The sequence below is a fragment of the Hemibagrus wyckioides genome, linkage group LG14 (assembly GCF_019097595.1).
Source record: "Hemibagrus wyckioides isolate EC202008001 linkage group LG14, SWU_Hwy_1.0, whole genome shotgun sequence".
Taxonomy (NCBI): Eukaryota; Metazoa; Chordata; class Actinopteri; order Siluriformes; family Bagridae; genus Hemibagrus; species Hemibagrus wyckioides.
The window spans coordinates 206,180-222,305 of record NC_080723.1 but is presented as its reverse complement, the minus strand read 5'-3'; the positions used below and the strand labels follow the sequence as shown (position 1 = coordinate 222,305).

The following is a 16,126-nucleotide window of genomic DNA, read 5'->3' as shown; positions in this document are numbered from 1 at the left end:
GGTGCATTGTCCAATAGACAAAACTTACCTTTTCCAAACACTTGACACAACTGATGAGTCAATTATGAAACCTTCCCCAAGATGGTTTACATGAGTTTGGAGCTGGGAAACCTGAAACTGTAGAAGAATGGATCTCCAGTACTGTTGGTCAGTCCTCTTATGCCACATCCTTCAAAGGACCAGTGCTGACCACATATTATTTGGCTGGTCAAGATTTCTCTTTAAAACCCTGATACACCAGTGAAAAACATTCTGATATACTGTGAAGTACATTACACCCTACACTACACCGTACTGAAAAATAAAAACAATACAGTACAATACTGCAGAATGTGAATCTTCGTCACAGGCTTTCTGTGGGATGTGCAATACAACTGAAGAAAACCTCACATTTATCACATTACACACGTAACATGTTTTAATAAAAGTGAGATTAAATAATACATGGCCAAACACCAAGCAGTCCATTAAGACCTCAGGTCATCTTTACTATTTAGAAGGGGGAAAAAAGTGTAATACTTGACTAAATGCATAATTTAAAAATATTTTGGTTTATACCACATACTAGATGTGTGGTCAACAGATAAAAGCCTCCTTGTGGTCTGTGGCAGGGATTCTACACTTACATCAGGAATGGATGAAGTATACTGGGAGCTGCATACAGTGAACACTATATGACAATGGGTTTTGCAGGACTGGAGTTAGAAATACTGGTGTACTGAACATCCAATGATCCATATGGAGGAGAACAGTGTTTCTAAGCCATGGTCCTGAAGTACTAATACTTTGCACATTTTGGTGCTTCTCTCATGTAACTCATCCAATTCACACTAATTCAAATCCAGTACTGGATAAATCAGTTGAATAAGGAGAGTTGGGAGCAAGGAAAACACCAGAATCCAGAGGGCTGTGCTACTCCAGGACCTGGATTGAGAAACAGTGAGCAGCCATAATATTACCTAAATGGCACCTGTATTCAACTTAAATGACTCAATTGGCTCTTTATTATTAGGTACACCTCCCGTAAAGGTCCCGTTGCTCACTACAAATCATTTCTTTCTATGTATAATTTGTCGGTCATCAGTGTATAGGGGCCACCACAGTGCCATGGCTGACCAGATATTCTGTGCTTTGTGGATTTCACAATAAAATGGTTACTGGGTGTCAAGGCTGCTCAGATTGTGTAGGTTGAGTAGGTGTATATTAAAATATGAGCATGTGCTGCACATACACATAGCGAGAAATAGCACTTAAAGCAAGTATCTGATAAAATAAGAGTGATATAGTATCGGGGATAACATGCATCCCTGACAAGTCTCTGTACGCGATTCAGATAAGTTGTGGTGCACCACTGCAGATGGAATGCAGCCACACAGCAGCAGACACACTCCATATGGAGAGTCCATAATGTCAGCAGTAGTCATGTAGTCATGGTCAGGACACAGTCTGACCACAGGAGCCATTCACTACCACCAGATTGTCATTTGATCCTTGTTCCTCTTTTTGCGATGGCTCAGTGAGCCGTCTCTTCCTGTGTGCTAAGTCTGTCATGCTGTCGTCCTCTGAAATGGCGCTTTTTTTCTCTTCCCTTTTTCGCTTGTTTACCAGTCCTGAGTAGCCCTCTCCGATACGTCCCTCTGGTACACCGAGTGTTCGCAAACACACAATAGCAGCAGCTTGTTCAGCAAATTTCTTAGACTTCTCCCTGAAAAGAAAAAAAATGACATTTTGAAACTCTCATAATTAAAGATACTATGACTACTACTACTAGTAATAATAAGAAGAAGAAGAAAAAGAAGGATAAAGCACTAACCATAGCGTGGACCTATATTTCTTATTTGCCACTATTACTGTAGACTGAAAACATCTGTCTTGGGCACGTTGTTCCTGAAAAAGTAGTTTGGATTTGCAATTCCAGTGTGCAGCTGTTGTTCGGGGTTTTACTTGCTGAGGTTAAATGAAGATTTAAAATGCTGGGGTTTGAGTCTCACCGTTTTATACACAGGCTGCTCCAGCTTCTCCTTCCTGCTCCATTCCAACAAGTACATCTTTGGGGTGATCTGAGGGGGATACTCTCTCCTGGAGCACAAATACATTTTGTTGCAATGTATGCTCTTTCCATAATGATTTACATATACAAATATTGGGAAACCGTCTTTGCTTAACAACCAAGCAGATATACTGATTCATACTTTTGAAATATTTTACAGTAAAATGGATGACCAATAATTTTCTATTACTAAATTCTTATAAGACAGAGATATTACTTATTGGTCCAAAAACCAGTACACAGAAGCTCTCACAATTCAGCTTGCATTTAGAAGGATATACTATTACTACTAGCTGGACAGTGAAAGACCTGGGCGTAATATTAGACAGCAAACTTGTCCTTTAAAAATCATATTTCCAATATCACAAAAACAGCCTTCTTCCATCTTAGAAATATTGCCAAGCTTAGGAACATTTTATCTGTATCTGATGCAGAAAAGTTAGTTCATGCATTCCTGACCTCCAGACTGGACTACTGTAATGCATTACTAGGTGGTTGTCCTGCATCTTCAATAAACAAGCTACAGTTAGTCCAGAACGCAGCCGCCAGAGTTCTTACCAGATCAAGAAAATATGATCATATAACCCCAATATTATCATCCCTGCACTGGCTACCTGTTAAACTTAGAATTGACTATAAATTAGCTCTACTCACATACAAGGCTCTAATTGGTTTAGCTCCCACCTATCTCTCCAGTCTTCTAACACGTTACAATCCACCATGCTCTTTAAGATCACAAAACTCTGGACTTCTGGTAGTTCCCAGAATATCAAAGTCCACAAAAGTAGGTAGAGTGTTTTCGTATTTAGCTCCAAAACTTTGGAATAGTCTTCCTGACAGTGTTCGGGGCTCAGACACAGTCTCCCAGTTTAAATGTAGACTAAAGACTTATCTCTTTAGCCTGGCATACATTTAACACATCCCATAACCTTGTGCTCCAGTACATCTGATTAAATACACATTATCATCTAGTGCTGCTAATATTATGAACAGCAGCTACGCTAATGCTGTTCCATTGTTTCCCTTGTTCTACCATCCCGAGGCATACAGAGACTGTGCCGGCTCCAGGGGCATCCAGAGATGGACCATCTCCAGCCGGGTTCTGCTTTGTGAGGATTGGGATATTCAAAGCAACGCTGTCAACCCTATGTGGACGACAACAACCTCCTTATTAATTTACATAATATTCTACACATGCTGTATCGGCATCACAACTGACTACACATAAATGCATAATGTAATCACACTCTCCGGTGTTTAGATTAATTTATAATCAGACTCTCTGCTGTCACCCAAATGAGTCACCTCAGGCTTGCTCACTTGGGATAACATCTAGGACTGTCTGTCTGTCTGTTTATATGTTTGTTGTTTTCTTATGTTGTTTCACATGTAAAGCTGCTTTGAGACAATGCTCTTTGTTAAAAGCACTATACAAATAAAACTGAATTGAATTAAAAATTTCTTGAAATTAAAACTAGTAACATTTTGTGATTATTGAGATGTTTTGGAAATCAACCTTTCAAACTTGATGGCCATAGTGATGACATCTCCGTCCAGTACAGGCTGGTCTGGAAGACTGCTGCTGTTGGCATCAAGGGCTTTTTTGCGGGCTTCCAGCTCAGCCTGGGCTTTCTTATAGAAATCACTCATTCCAAACACCTCACTGTACATGTCACCAACACACACAGTCACTTATGTTATTGTAGTTCACATACTGAATAAGAAAAATTTTAGAAAAAAGTCCCCCAAAGCTTAAATAGTGCAACTGCAGAAGAATGGCTGTGCTTGAGAAATGCACCACCTTCCATGGAAAAATGAACATAATAAAATATAATAAAAACTAAAACTAGACAACACGAGAAGGTAAATAAATAGCCAATGTAAGGAAACATATCAATGATTTCCTAAGTAAGTAAACAACATATGCCACCAAGGGTTCCATGTTCTAAGCTGTTTAAAGCTAAAATTCTTATCTGTTGTCTCATGTTCATATTTCTCCCAGAAGAATGGAGGTAATTAGAAGAGCAAAGAGGGACAAAATGTGGAACTGGAGGTTCTACAGCAGATACGGTCTGGTGTCCACATGCTTTTGTCCTTGTAATATATAATACAGAATCATTGATGAATTCTCTGGGCCAGCGAAACCTTCCCTGCAGGAACGTCATTTTCATTTATCTGCAAGTTATTTTATATATATACTCTTGTGGAATGTTTCTTGCCACAGGTAACTTTCAGAATCTTGTTAAATACTGTGGGCCCCTTAATGTAGCTGAGCTTCCTTCTATAAAACATCTGCATTTTTTACTAAATACTTTACCAGATTTCTTCATTGGTCTGCGCTGCATGAAGTTGTTTGCCCATCGGCGATTCCACTCTCTCCCTTAACATCTGGCACAGGCAGTATTTAGTGTTGAATGTGTTGTTGTCATAGCAAACAGCCTAAAGACAAAACCAACACATACTATTGTGCAAAAGCTCTTTACAATACTATAGCTGAAGCAAGAACGAGTGCAAAGCCAGAACAATAGGAAAGAGTTTACAAAAACATTTATTTAGGCAATTTAAAAGGCTCAGTACTCACATATTTGACATATTCTTCCATAACCTCATCTACTGACACCATTCCCTGGCAGCGAAATATCGAAGGGTTCCACATAGCGGCCCGAGCTAACATGACAGAGGACGCTCCTGTTGCCTCTCGAAATTGCTCGATATCATCAAATGTTTTTATGGGATCGAGAGAGCCGCCACTACAAAGATTTAAAAAACAGATGTAGAGATAATATTATCTTAGGTGTATGCTGGGAAGGTGATGAGAAGAAAATTGCTCGCAGAAGTATAAAATGCTAGCTTTTGTTTCACAACACTACACATCTCAAGCAACTGTTGAGGTCATTCACAACTCAGAAATATGAGCAGGTACTGACTTTGCGATCACCGGAATAGAGACGTTTTCAGCTACAGCTCGAATGTAATCACAGTGGACTGCGTGCCGTGGTCTCTCCTCTTTCATCCTGAGGAAGAGATACTTTGACTGACCAGCTGTTAACACACCTTCGTGCAATTTACACATAACATGTAAATAAAATCTAAAATAAAAGCAAGCTGCCTCAAAAAATGTCATACCTGCCATGCACTGCTATCGCTGCCACACCTGTTTTTTCAATTCTCTTCACCAAACCAAGCGTTTCCTCCAGCTGATAACACAGTGAAAGTGATGAGTACAAACAGTAACATCTGAAGTTTATTCATTTCAGTTACTTATTCATTTTAATTTCCAAACAAACTATACGACCAAAAGTATGTGGACCCCTGACCATCTCACGTACAGGTGGTTCTTCCACACGCTATTGCTGAAAACCAGAAAACACACAATTGAGCAAAATGTCATTGTTTGCTGCAGCATTACAATTTCCCTTCAGTGGAACTAAGGGGCCAAAACCCATCGAATCACGGCAATGTCCCTGTACACAAACACATGGTTTCAATTCAATTTATTTGTATAGCGCTTTTAACAATGGACATTGTCTCAAAGCAGCTTTACAGAAGTACAGAAACATAGAGGAAAAAACAGAAATTACACAAAGTTTAAAGGTAAGTGACTATTTTATCCCTAACGAGAAGCCTGCGGCGATGGTGGTAAGGAAAAACTGCCTGAGATGATATGAGGAAGAAACCTTGTGAGGAACCAGGCTCAGAACGGAACCTCATCCTCAAAAGCTAGAGTGGAAGAACTCGGTTGGCATGCACAGAGGTCTAATCTCAGCCCCACTGAACATCTTTGAGTTGAACTCAAATTTCTGAATGCGCCCCAAGCCTTCTCCCTTGTTCTGATATCTCAAACACACTTGTGGCTGAATGAGCAAATCCCCACAGCCACACTCCACAATCTAGTGAAAGGACTTCCCAGAAGAATGGAGGTAATTAGAAGAGCAAAATGTGGAACTGGAGGTTCTACAGCAGATACGGCTGTAACGGTCAGGTGTCCACATGCTTTTGTCTTTGGAAAATAGAATACAGAATCACTGATGAATTCTATGGACCAGCAAAACCTTCCCTGCAGGAACGTCATTTTCATTTATCTGTAAGATTATAGACTGCTCTTTAACTGTGTAGCATGTGCCCAAAAAATGCTGAAAAAGAGGTTTTTAAACAAATCAGATTTTCTTCTCTGACGTTTCACACAGGTCTACAAAGTCTCTTTACCCATGACTGTATTCATAAAATCTGAAGAAGGCAAATCATTCGTGTATCAATGCACTTATTCTAAAGCAAGTGATTAATGCAACTCACGATTACTTACACTGGGAAGGATTCGAATTTTGCAGGTCACTGGTTTTGAAATGCCCTTCACAAGTCTGGTCAGAATCTGAACAAAACAACAAAGAAGGAAAAAGTAGTTTATTTTAAAGTTGTTTGTGATTGTTGTGCCCATAAATGCTTGCTTTTGCTACAGCTTGCTTTTTTTGCAGAAACTACTGAATTGACAAAACCGCAAGCATGGGGTCTTCTTTTTAAACCACCACCAGGGAAGACACACATGTAATTCATGTCCATGAGAGCTGTACTCATGTTCCATGCACATGGATTGAAGATGGCTTTGGCTAAATGTGTATTGTGATGTCACCCAGTGTAGCTTGCCCCAAATCTGTAAAGAAAATGTAAAAAAAAAAAAAAAAAGCAAGCTCCACAGAATACCAGAGTTTGCTTTATTTTGCTTTAATTCTGCAGAAACTGCAAAAACTTTAATTCTGCAGAAAGAAAAAGAAAAAGAAAAAAAAGACCTCAGCAGAATTTGAGGGGCCGCTTGCTATACGAGTTACAGTAAATCTACTGAATACTTACAGCCTCGATCTTGTCAGGGTCAGAAAGGAGCGCAGATCCCATTCCGCCCTGCATGAGACACCAAAAATCAGCCATTATTACATAAAGATATTACACGTATACAATCCAGTCCAAATAATGCTTTCCACATACACAACAGTACAGACAGTTAAACCTGAACATAAGAATCAGAGAAAGCCTCTTGAAGAATGAGGACGTGTGGATTTGTCGTGTAGTTCACACCTTGGTAGAGTATTCCTTTGGACATCCCATATTCACATCAATAGCGGCTACATCGTTCTCACTGTTCAGGAATAAGACATTACATTATCTAGTAGCTCCTAAAGAAAAGGCTAGAAGAGAATTATTCTGAATAATTTGAGAACACTTTAATACAACTCACACAAGTTTAGCTACTGCCAGTGCTCTCTCTGGATCAGCTGTTCCCTGCATACACAAAGAAACAGAAAGAAAAACAGAAACAGCCTTTATTTGTCACATATACATAACAGCACAGTGAAATTCTTTCTTCGCATATCCCATCCTTGGAGGTTGGGGTCAGAGCGCAGGGTCAGCCATGACACGGCGCCCCTGGAGCAGAGAGGGTTAAGGGCCTTGCTCAAGGACCCAACAGTGGCAACTTGGCGGTGCTGGGGCTTGAACCCCTGATCTTCCGGTCAACGACCCAGAGCCTTAACCACTTGAGCCACCACTGCCCCCATGTTTCCCTGCGTTGGCCGGGAACAAGACGAACACACGAGAAATGTATATTTTTGAATAACATTGCATTATAAAATATTGTTTTGCAGAAATCCATTATGAAGAAACACTAACCATCTGAAAGACAACACGGTCTTTCTCTTTATTACAAGTGCGGAACATAACCCTCTCATCTGGTGCTATAAAGTCCACGGTCTCCAAGACATCTGCCAAAGAAAAAGGACACAAGTTTCAACATTTTCTTCACTACATAAAATAAAAAATAGAATACTACTAAAAATATACCGGTATGTCAGAATGAGAAAATGTGCAAAGGACTCACCATTCACAACCCTCTCACACTGAACCATTTTGAGATCAATCAGTTCCTTTAACGAAAATACAAACTTCTCAGTTCGGATGAGAAAACCAAGTGACTCCATGCTACACAATTTTACACACATGACAAACTATAATAGTATAATATAAAAGGTGTTTTAAATGCCCCAATACTTTCGATTATTAATAATTTGTATAAAAGAGAATTAAACCTTACCTCACAGTAGACAATATCTGCACCATAGTCCAATGCCAAAAGCCTCATGGGTAGAGTTCCTACCCGCACCATGGGTGCTAGAATCATCTTATTGTTGAATCGCAGTTTACCCAGTGAGGTTGCCATGATGATCCCTTCCTCAATCTCTGATGATGAAAAGACATTGTGCTCAGCACATTACAGTCGCAATCACTGACCTGAACGCTTGATGATTAACAGGAGCACTGAAAGAATTGACTGAAAGAGGTTTTTATGGATCTAGTGAATGAAGGACTTATGGATCTTGTATCCTACACAGGAACTTTTGTTGCATCACCATTTGAAAACCATTTTGATTTTACAATGGATGTGAAACAAAAGCAAACAGGTGTGACTCCGAGGTGTGTTATCTATTGGATGCTGCAGCTGTGTTGGTGCGTGTCAGGGCAGGAAGGGAGGAGGAACACACAAGTGGTGTCAACTTAACCATTTCCAAACCAATTCAAGGAAAACAGAGACTTCATCATTTCACAAAATAAAATCTCCTCCAGAGTGAGGACATGGAGATAGCACAGACCTACAAATATCCAGCTATTCACATGAATAAGATGTTGGGTAGGTCAGAGACAACTAAATGTTCTGAGTGTAGGCTGAAGTCCTCCAGTCTACATGGTAATGTAATACATACTTTTTATGGGTACGGCGTTTCTGACGGTCAAGTCATACACTGAAAATATTTTCGTACACCGAGGTCAAATTGACTCAAAAATTCGAATCGAATACCGAAAATTCGAACACAGGGGTGGTCGAGGACCGAGGTACCACTGTACATGCTTTTTATGGGTCAGTAGTGCTGGTGCTGCTGTGTGCTGGGACCAGACAGACCAAAAAAAGGAAAGTTCTGGAGCGGTATAATTTAAAAAACAAAAAACAAAAACAAAACAAAAAAACAAACAAAAAAAAAAAAACAGTTGCAAAATTCTATAATATATATCCTGCATACTTTAAATAAACTTTACATACACATGCACTTTACAGGAGTATGATCACTGATACTATGAACAGTCTTCCTTCTAGTAATCATTGAGGATAGACCATCAGTCATTATACCCGATCATCTGTGGTCCTGTAGAGTTTCCTCCTGTTGAGTGACCAGACAGGGAAAAGAAGGACTGAAAAACTGACCATTGACCCAACTGGCTATGTGTCCGGTTAGCTACACGTATTTACCATCTTCTAACATGTAACGTTCGGACAGTTTGACATGATACAACAAAAAGCGTGCATTTTGTGAGCCAGTACTGAATTCTGTGGTCTAATTAGACAGGAAAGAATGAATTTTAATAAAACTCACCGGCATCCACAGCACACTTCAGTATTTACAGCACCAGCAGTAACGCGTGTTCAAATTCAAGTTCCTGGTTACGTCATCAACAAGCGACAGTTCATTTGGCCACCTTTGTAGATTTCGTCCTTTTTTGTTGAAAAAACATAAGGGGAATAAAAACAAGAGTCTATAAAACAATACAGCCGAAAAGTTCACATTTTTCATCAAATTATATATCTAATACATCGAGTATCCTCTTCAGCAGTTGAGATGTCTTAACAATGTTACTGAAGTTAGAGAATCATAAAATAAACCTCTTGGTAGAATTAAGAAACAGCCTTGTGTATGGAATATTTCACAAATAAAACAAGAATTTTAATTATATTGTCCATTTCCAATATCACAATCCATAAACAAGACCATTGTGTGAGTTCTAGTGACAAACTCAAAAAGAAGCAAAGAAACTCAGGACCAGAATAGTTTGGCTACTAGATTAATACAGGATTATCTAAAGAGTAGGATGGCATAGAATGTGGACAATAGTAGTAGGATTACTTGAGGCTTGAGTTTAGTCTTTTGTCTGTTGTGGCATAGGAATTCTATCAGAATCACCAGACTGAGCTTGTGTCATTTATTACCTCTTATCTGTGTCATTTTTGAATATCTGAGGTTGAGTGAGTGCTATGTCGTGACCCAATTTAAATCAAATAATGTTATTATTTTGTGGAACAATCCTTTAGATATGATCAGAATTTGAGAAGAAATGATTAAAGTAGCCGTAATTACTTTAACCTTCGGTTCATATACCATCAAAATCCTTTGACACTTTATATGCAGGTATTCACACAGGCAAGAAAACAATATTCATTTTGATTTTGATTGATTTAGTTATAGGATTTCTTTTGTGCAGCAAATAAAGTATGTAGCTTTTAAAATAATTATGTTCAGACAATCAAACTAGTCATTTTTTATAGTCAAATGCAAACAAGATCCTCCAGATTTATTTAAGATGGCTTTCTTACTCTTTTAAAGGTTTGGACTACCGATGCTCACCTGAACTTTATGTTGGGGTGTTATAGCACTCCACATGTTCTGACATGCTTGATGAGTTTAAACAATACTCTGATCATAAAGGCCATGATGGTTCCCATCAACAGATCAACAGAGACTTAGTAACAGAGAATGAGGACTGTTGTAAAAAAAAAAAAAAAAAACGATCAAGGCTACAGAATATACTTTAAGAGCTCAAACACACCAGACACACCAGACTGCTTTAGATATCTTTGAACATAAATTAGAAGGCAGCATGGATTTATTTCTGACTCTGTTTCTTGCTGAATGGCTGGTACCAGGTAAGACTCTTATTATTGTATACTTGAAATACATTTAATTTGACTTTAAGTTAAACTGTAATTTCTACCAACATATTCTAAAGCCTTAGAAAAAAATTTGTTACACTCTGAAAATGAGCCAATATAATTGAATGAATTGGTGGTAAAGAATTGCATAACTATCATCTTGGCTTTGGATTCAGGCTCAGTCAGGCGTGACTATGCAAGGCCTTCCTGCCACAGTCAGCCTGCAAGAGAACAGTCCGGCTGGAACCGAAGTCTTCTGTTTTAAGATTGGACTTTCAACAGGCACAAGTCTGGTCTCTGGATTCCCTCTGCTACTCAACTCTAATCCTCTGACTAATGATTTCATGGTGTATCTGGTGAATTCAACACATGCCAAGGTTTTCTTGATTCATCGTAGCACTCTCAGATTCATTTCCAGACCATCCTCCAAGATTAATTGTCGAGGAATATATGTGTGAAATATTTTGTGATTTAATCAGAGTATTTCACCTTACACTAGAGTATGTGCAGAATAATTCTTCATGTAAATATAGTAAACTTTGCTTTATGTTTCCTCTAGGTAGCAGTCACAGACTCCCCAAATCTGGACTTTGAGAGATCGTCTAATCTTTACGTCCTGCGGCTTCTTGTGGTGGACAATAGTGCAGGCTTTGAACTGCAGACACTAACTATTATACTAACGGATGTGGATGAGCCCCCAGTTTTCTGGGATGAAAGTATGGATTTTTTTTGTTTACTGCCTTGTGTGTAGTCTGATTATAAAAAGGTCATTGTGGTGTGCTTGTCATAATAAATATCTCTGTTTTAGCCTCAATCGTCTACGTAGCAGAGAAGTCTCTGCCAAGCTTAATCTATCGACCAGCTGTCTCTGACCCTGAAAATAGACCTCTTACTGTATGTAAATATCTTCTGCTCTCTATTCATTGTGAATCAATGTGCTTTTCTCTTTCTCATTCCTACTCACTTACTACGTGTCTGACCATATTCAACACAATGATTCTTGGTATTTTATTATAAACACATCCATTCACACTTGTATAGCACTGAAAAACTTCAGTTTGGAAATCTTTTATTGCTGAGGTCCATGTTCACTGTGTCATCTGTTCTTCCCCACAGTTCACTTTAAGCCCTCTGAATGCTGCTTTCAGAATCGATCACAGCAAGGGCTTCCTCTTCACGGTCAAACAGCTCGATTATCTTACTGATCCCAGGCAGTAAGTGATCCACTGTATTCCACTGGGAAATGGCTCGCTGTGCATGATACAATTATTTGTTTTTGTATGTTAAGTCAGTGTAATTTTCCTGTTATCTCTTTCGGTCAGATATGACTTTAATATCTCAGTGGATGATGGGAATAACACCGCTAACAAACCTTTGTTCATCAACATAATTAACCTCAATGATGACAAACCATACTTCTTAAAGTAAGTGACTAACATTCATTCATCAACTTTGCTACTGAATATATCTCATTCAGATCAATCTAAAACTGCCTGGTCTATAGTCAGTGCACTGTATTGCTCATCTTGTCATCTTCCCTCCAGCATACAATAATGTTTTGCTTTTTATAGCACCATTACATCTTTTACTATCCCAGAAGAGTTAAGCCCGGGGCATATGATGACCAACATTTCTGCTGTTGTCTGCAGTGACTCAATTTATAGTAGTTTCCTCTTCTACACCATAAGTGACAACAATTACCTTGCCATAGACAAATGTAAGACTTGATTCTCTAATCTTTCATATCCTCACATCTTCATTTTTTTTTTTTTAAATTTTGCTCCAAAATCTGAGATGTTCCTTGTCTATTTGTGTGTAGACTCTGGATTGGTCACAATTGCGAAGAGGATGGATCGAGACTCTGCACCACTGAGAGACAGTCCAACAATCACTGTGACTGTAACAGCCAGCTTCAGTCCTCCTGGACCACCACTTCTCAACACAATCAACATCACTGTTACTGTCCAAGACATTAATGACAACCCTCCCAAATGCTCTGCTGATAACCAGAGGTGAATAAATGACTCCTTTTGGAATTTAACATACACTGTTTATGGAATTAAATTCAGTATATATGATATTACAAATATATTTTGAGAAAGTATATGAAAAACTGTCTTAGAATACGTCTGTGATAATTTTCTGATGCATTTGCCATCCTGGCTGAAACAGGAGAGAGGTGCCAGAGACGGAAGTGAAGGGAGCCCTCATTACTACCATCACATGCGCTGATAACAATGTGTTATCTTCATTTAAAGAGTTTATCTTTACTGGTTTTTCCTGCCTGGGTTGCAGTCAGCTGTTTGCCCTGGAAACCAATCAGATTATAGTAAGCTATATACATATGCACATTTTTAGCCACTAAAATATACTGCATATCTACAATAATACACTACTGGAAATGCATTCTGCTTTCTTATTTAAATAAATTACAGGAAAAATATTGTGAGAACTTCTTACTCAATGCTACAGTTTCTTTAACTTATAGTATAGATCATACTTCCCCACAGCTGAATGGTAGTCTGGACTTTGAGGATCCTAGCAATCTCTATGCAGGAAATGGATATAGCCTTTTGATTACAGCAGCTGACAAAAATGACATCAATTTAAAAGGTATGTCATTAGAGTTTGTCTAACAAGTTCCCAGGCACTGACTACTTCTATTTATTATCTGACTTTATTTTTGCGTATTCTGTTTGAAACTTTTGACTTTTATGCCTCTTTTGGAGATGCCTTTGTTTATGTGACTGTGACCCCAGTGAATGAGTTTGAGCCTATGTTTCATCCTGTGTCTTATTTTTATACTATTTCCGAACTTCTTGGAAGTAAGTTCTGTTTGTCTTCGACTCTTTTTCCACCGTTAGTATTGAGCAACCTTCCCATCCTGCAACTAGCATTGACTTGTACTGAATTAACATGTCAACTGTTTACAGTTAAAGACCTTGCTAAATATGAACATTAAATAATGAATAAATGACAGAGGATTACAGAAAACCTTCATACATTTTACTGTTCATATAAAGACGCATTTCAATGTAATCTCAGACACAATGACCATGAGACTCCTGTTATCTAACTAGCTAGCAACTCAATGTGAGCTAATGTTAAATTATTTATAAAGCCTGTAGGTTAGCCGATACCATTTTGATTTCTTAACCATAACAAGCTAACTGGTGGGAGAACAAAATGGATAAAAAGACTAACCAGTCGGTTTGTACTGATGTTTTTCGGCACATTTTTCTCTTCTGCCTGCCATTTTACTTTCCTAGCTCCCATTTGCATATTTGTAACATGAGTACCTTCTGTCAATTAAATGCAAGACCACAAGGACGCCCTAAGTGACTGATTACACTGCTTATAGCGAAACAATTAAAATATACACTCACTGGTTACTTTAACAGAAACATCTGCACACCTTCTCACCTGCACAGTTATCAAGTCACCTAATCATGTGTAAACTCTAGAAACTGCTGTGTGTGAAATTCCCATGAGATTTGTGTGAAATGTGTGTGAAATTTCCTGGAGATTATATTTGAAATATTCAAACTAGCCCATTAGGTAAAAACAAACATGCTGCGATGAAAGTCACAGAGATCAAATTTGTTTCTTTATTTTTCTTCATGTTTGATGTGAACATTACCTGAAGCTCTTGATTTTTTGTTTGCATTATGCTGCATTGGCATTACCATATAATTAGATAATTGCATGAATGTGCATGTGTACAGGTGTTCCTAATAAAGTGGAGAGTGTCTGACTGCAACCATTTTATGATATTCTTCCCAAAGCTGACATATCACATTTTCATCGCAGGTGGTGTTGTGATTGGCTCGGTCAAAGCCGCCAATATGGATTTGCCTCCAACCTTACTGCGCTACTCTGTAGTGTCCGGTGGAGGTGCAGGAGGACTAAGGAATATTTTCCACTTGGACCCTGTACTAGGTCAGATAACCCTGCTCACTCACCCAGACTATGAGGAGATGCAGACACATGTGCTAATCATTAGAGTGGTGGATGAAGATCCCATCTGGCCACGTTCTGCCACAGCCACAGTAAGTGCCCAATCCTTATGGTATTAAGGAGTAAATAATGCTCGATGCAATGATCTCATTCAGTCTTGTTTGTCCACTTTCAGGTTGTTATTAATGTCACAGAAGCTAATGATTAGCCTCCGGTGTGTGGACCCAATAACACAAACCTAGTAGTTCCAGTAGATCAGCATTTAGGGACAGCTATCCAAGGTTTCATCCTGTCCTGCACGGACAGAGACTCTCCACTCACTTCATTCATCTACTCCATCTCAGGTACATGTATAATTATGTTGTCAGGCACTTAATAAGTTAATTATAAGTGATAAAAATTTGTTTTCGGTCCAAAGACTCCAAGACGGTATGATATGTTGTTCTGATATTACTTTCTTTCTCCTACCTTCTACCTCCTACCTACCTAGTGTTCTATAATTAGTATACTAAATAGTTTTATTGCTAAAATTTAACAACGCTAGTTCAAACAGTCCACTTGCTGCCAGGATCTGCCTGAAGATTGCTAGAGCCCCTCTGGTTTAGTGTGTTTGTTACAAGTTCTATGGCAATTATCTTGTCTCAATCCAACTTTTGGAATCAGCAATGTGAACAACCATTTTGGCTTTTCACCAAGAGCAGGCTTAAACATGAGCCGTCTGATCCTGGTAACACCATTTGACTTCAGCAGCGGGCTGGACACACAGTGGAGCTACAGACTCACAGCACTGATTTCAGATACCAACCTTCAGTTTCGGTCAGGGAAAGACCGTGCCAAAGCCCCTCCTCAGACTGGCACTGTCATTATCAGTGTGCAAGTTGTTGGTCCCCAGATCACCACAACCACTGTAGGTTTGAATACATTCATAGCAAGGCTTAAAAGCCAAGGAAAATAGACTATTTAGAAAAGTGAGTAGAAATTGCAGGAGTTATGGGAGGTAAGGCAGGGTGAACTTATATACAAACTGTGAAAAGTAAAAGATAATTTGATGTGCTCTGAAACGAATAGCGAGATTATTCAGTGGGTGGAGCACTTGATTTAAGTAAAGATGTAAGGCAGCAGAATTTTGAATATGCTGGAAAAATGCTAATAAAGAAGGAACTACAGCAAGCCTTAGCATTTGTAAGCGCTGCCACTAAATGATTTTCCTAAGGGAAAGCATACACTGCTCACATAAATATTCAATATAGCATGCAAAAATGTAAAAAATAATGTAAAGGTTAACTATATAAAAACATAAAAGCTTACAAGTATTGCATCAATGTTTGCATTCACCCCCAATGCTGTGAAACCCCTGAACTAGCAACCTGTTATCA

General features: G+C 38.8%; 1 protein-coding gene across 4 annotated transcripts; it reads right to left on the bottom strand.

Moving 5' to 3' along the window:
* Positions 1-449: 449 nt before the first annotated feature.
* Positions 450-9,546, bottom strand: dus2 (dihydrouridine synthase 2). Of its 4 annotated transcripts, none has more exons than XM_058407837.1 (16): positions 9,463-9,544; positions 8,130-8,273; positions 7,917-7,962; positions 7,709-7,800; positions 7,278-7,321; positions 7,118-7,178; positions 6,896-6,943; positions 6,354-6,419; positions 5,177-5,247; positions 4,978-5,064; positions 4,632-4,800; positions 4,368-4,489; positions 3,567-3,713; positions 1,992-2,079; positions 1,814-1,887; positions 455-1,705 (listed from the first exon to the last, which is right to left on the bottom strand). In XM_058407837.1, exons 1-16 carry the CDS (start codon positions 9,466-9,468, stop codon positions 1,435-1,437), a joined length of 1,536 nt encoding a protein of 511 aa, XP_058263820.1. In that variant the 5' UTR covers positions 9,469-9,544; the 3' UTR covers positions 455-1,434. The 4 variants fall into 4 exon arrangements, with proteins under 4 accessions (XP_058263822.1, XP_058263820.1, XP_058263821.1 ...); XM_058407838.1 differs by lacking the exon at positions 9,463-9,544 and adding an exon at positions 9,132-9,236 and having other exon boundaries at positions 8,130-8,275; XM_058407839.1 differs by lacking the exon at positions 3,567-3,713 and having other exon boundaries at positions 450-1,705; positions 9,463-9,546.
* Between the last annotated feature and the right edge of the window lie 6,580 nt (positions 9,547-16,126).

Bases quoted from the DNA above. Each gene is read 5' to 3' on its own strand.
- dus2 (XM_058407837.1), bottom strand. The intron at 7,801-7,916 runs GTGAGTCCTTTG...TTTCTTTGGCAG, and splicing joins GTGTGAGAGGGTTGTGAATG to ATGTCTTGGAGACCGTGGAC. The intron at 6,420-6,895 runs GTAAGTATTCAG...TGTTTTGTTCAG, and splicing joins ACCCTGACAAGATCGAGGCT to ATTCTGACCAGACTTGTGAA.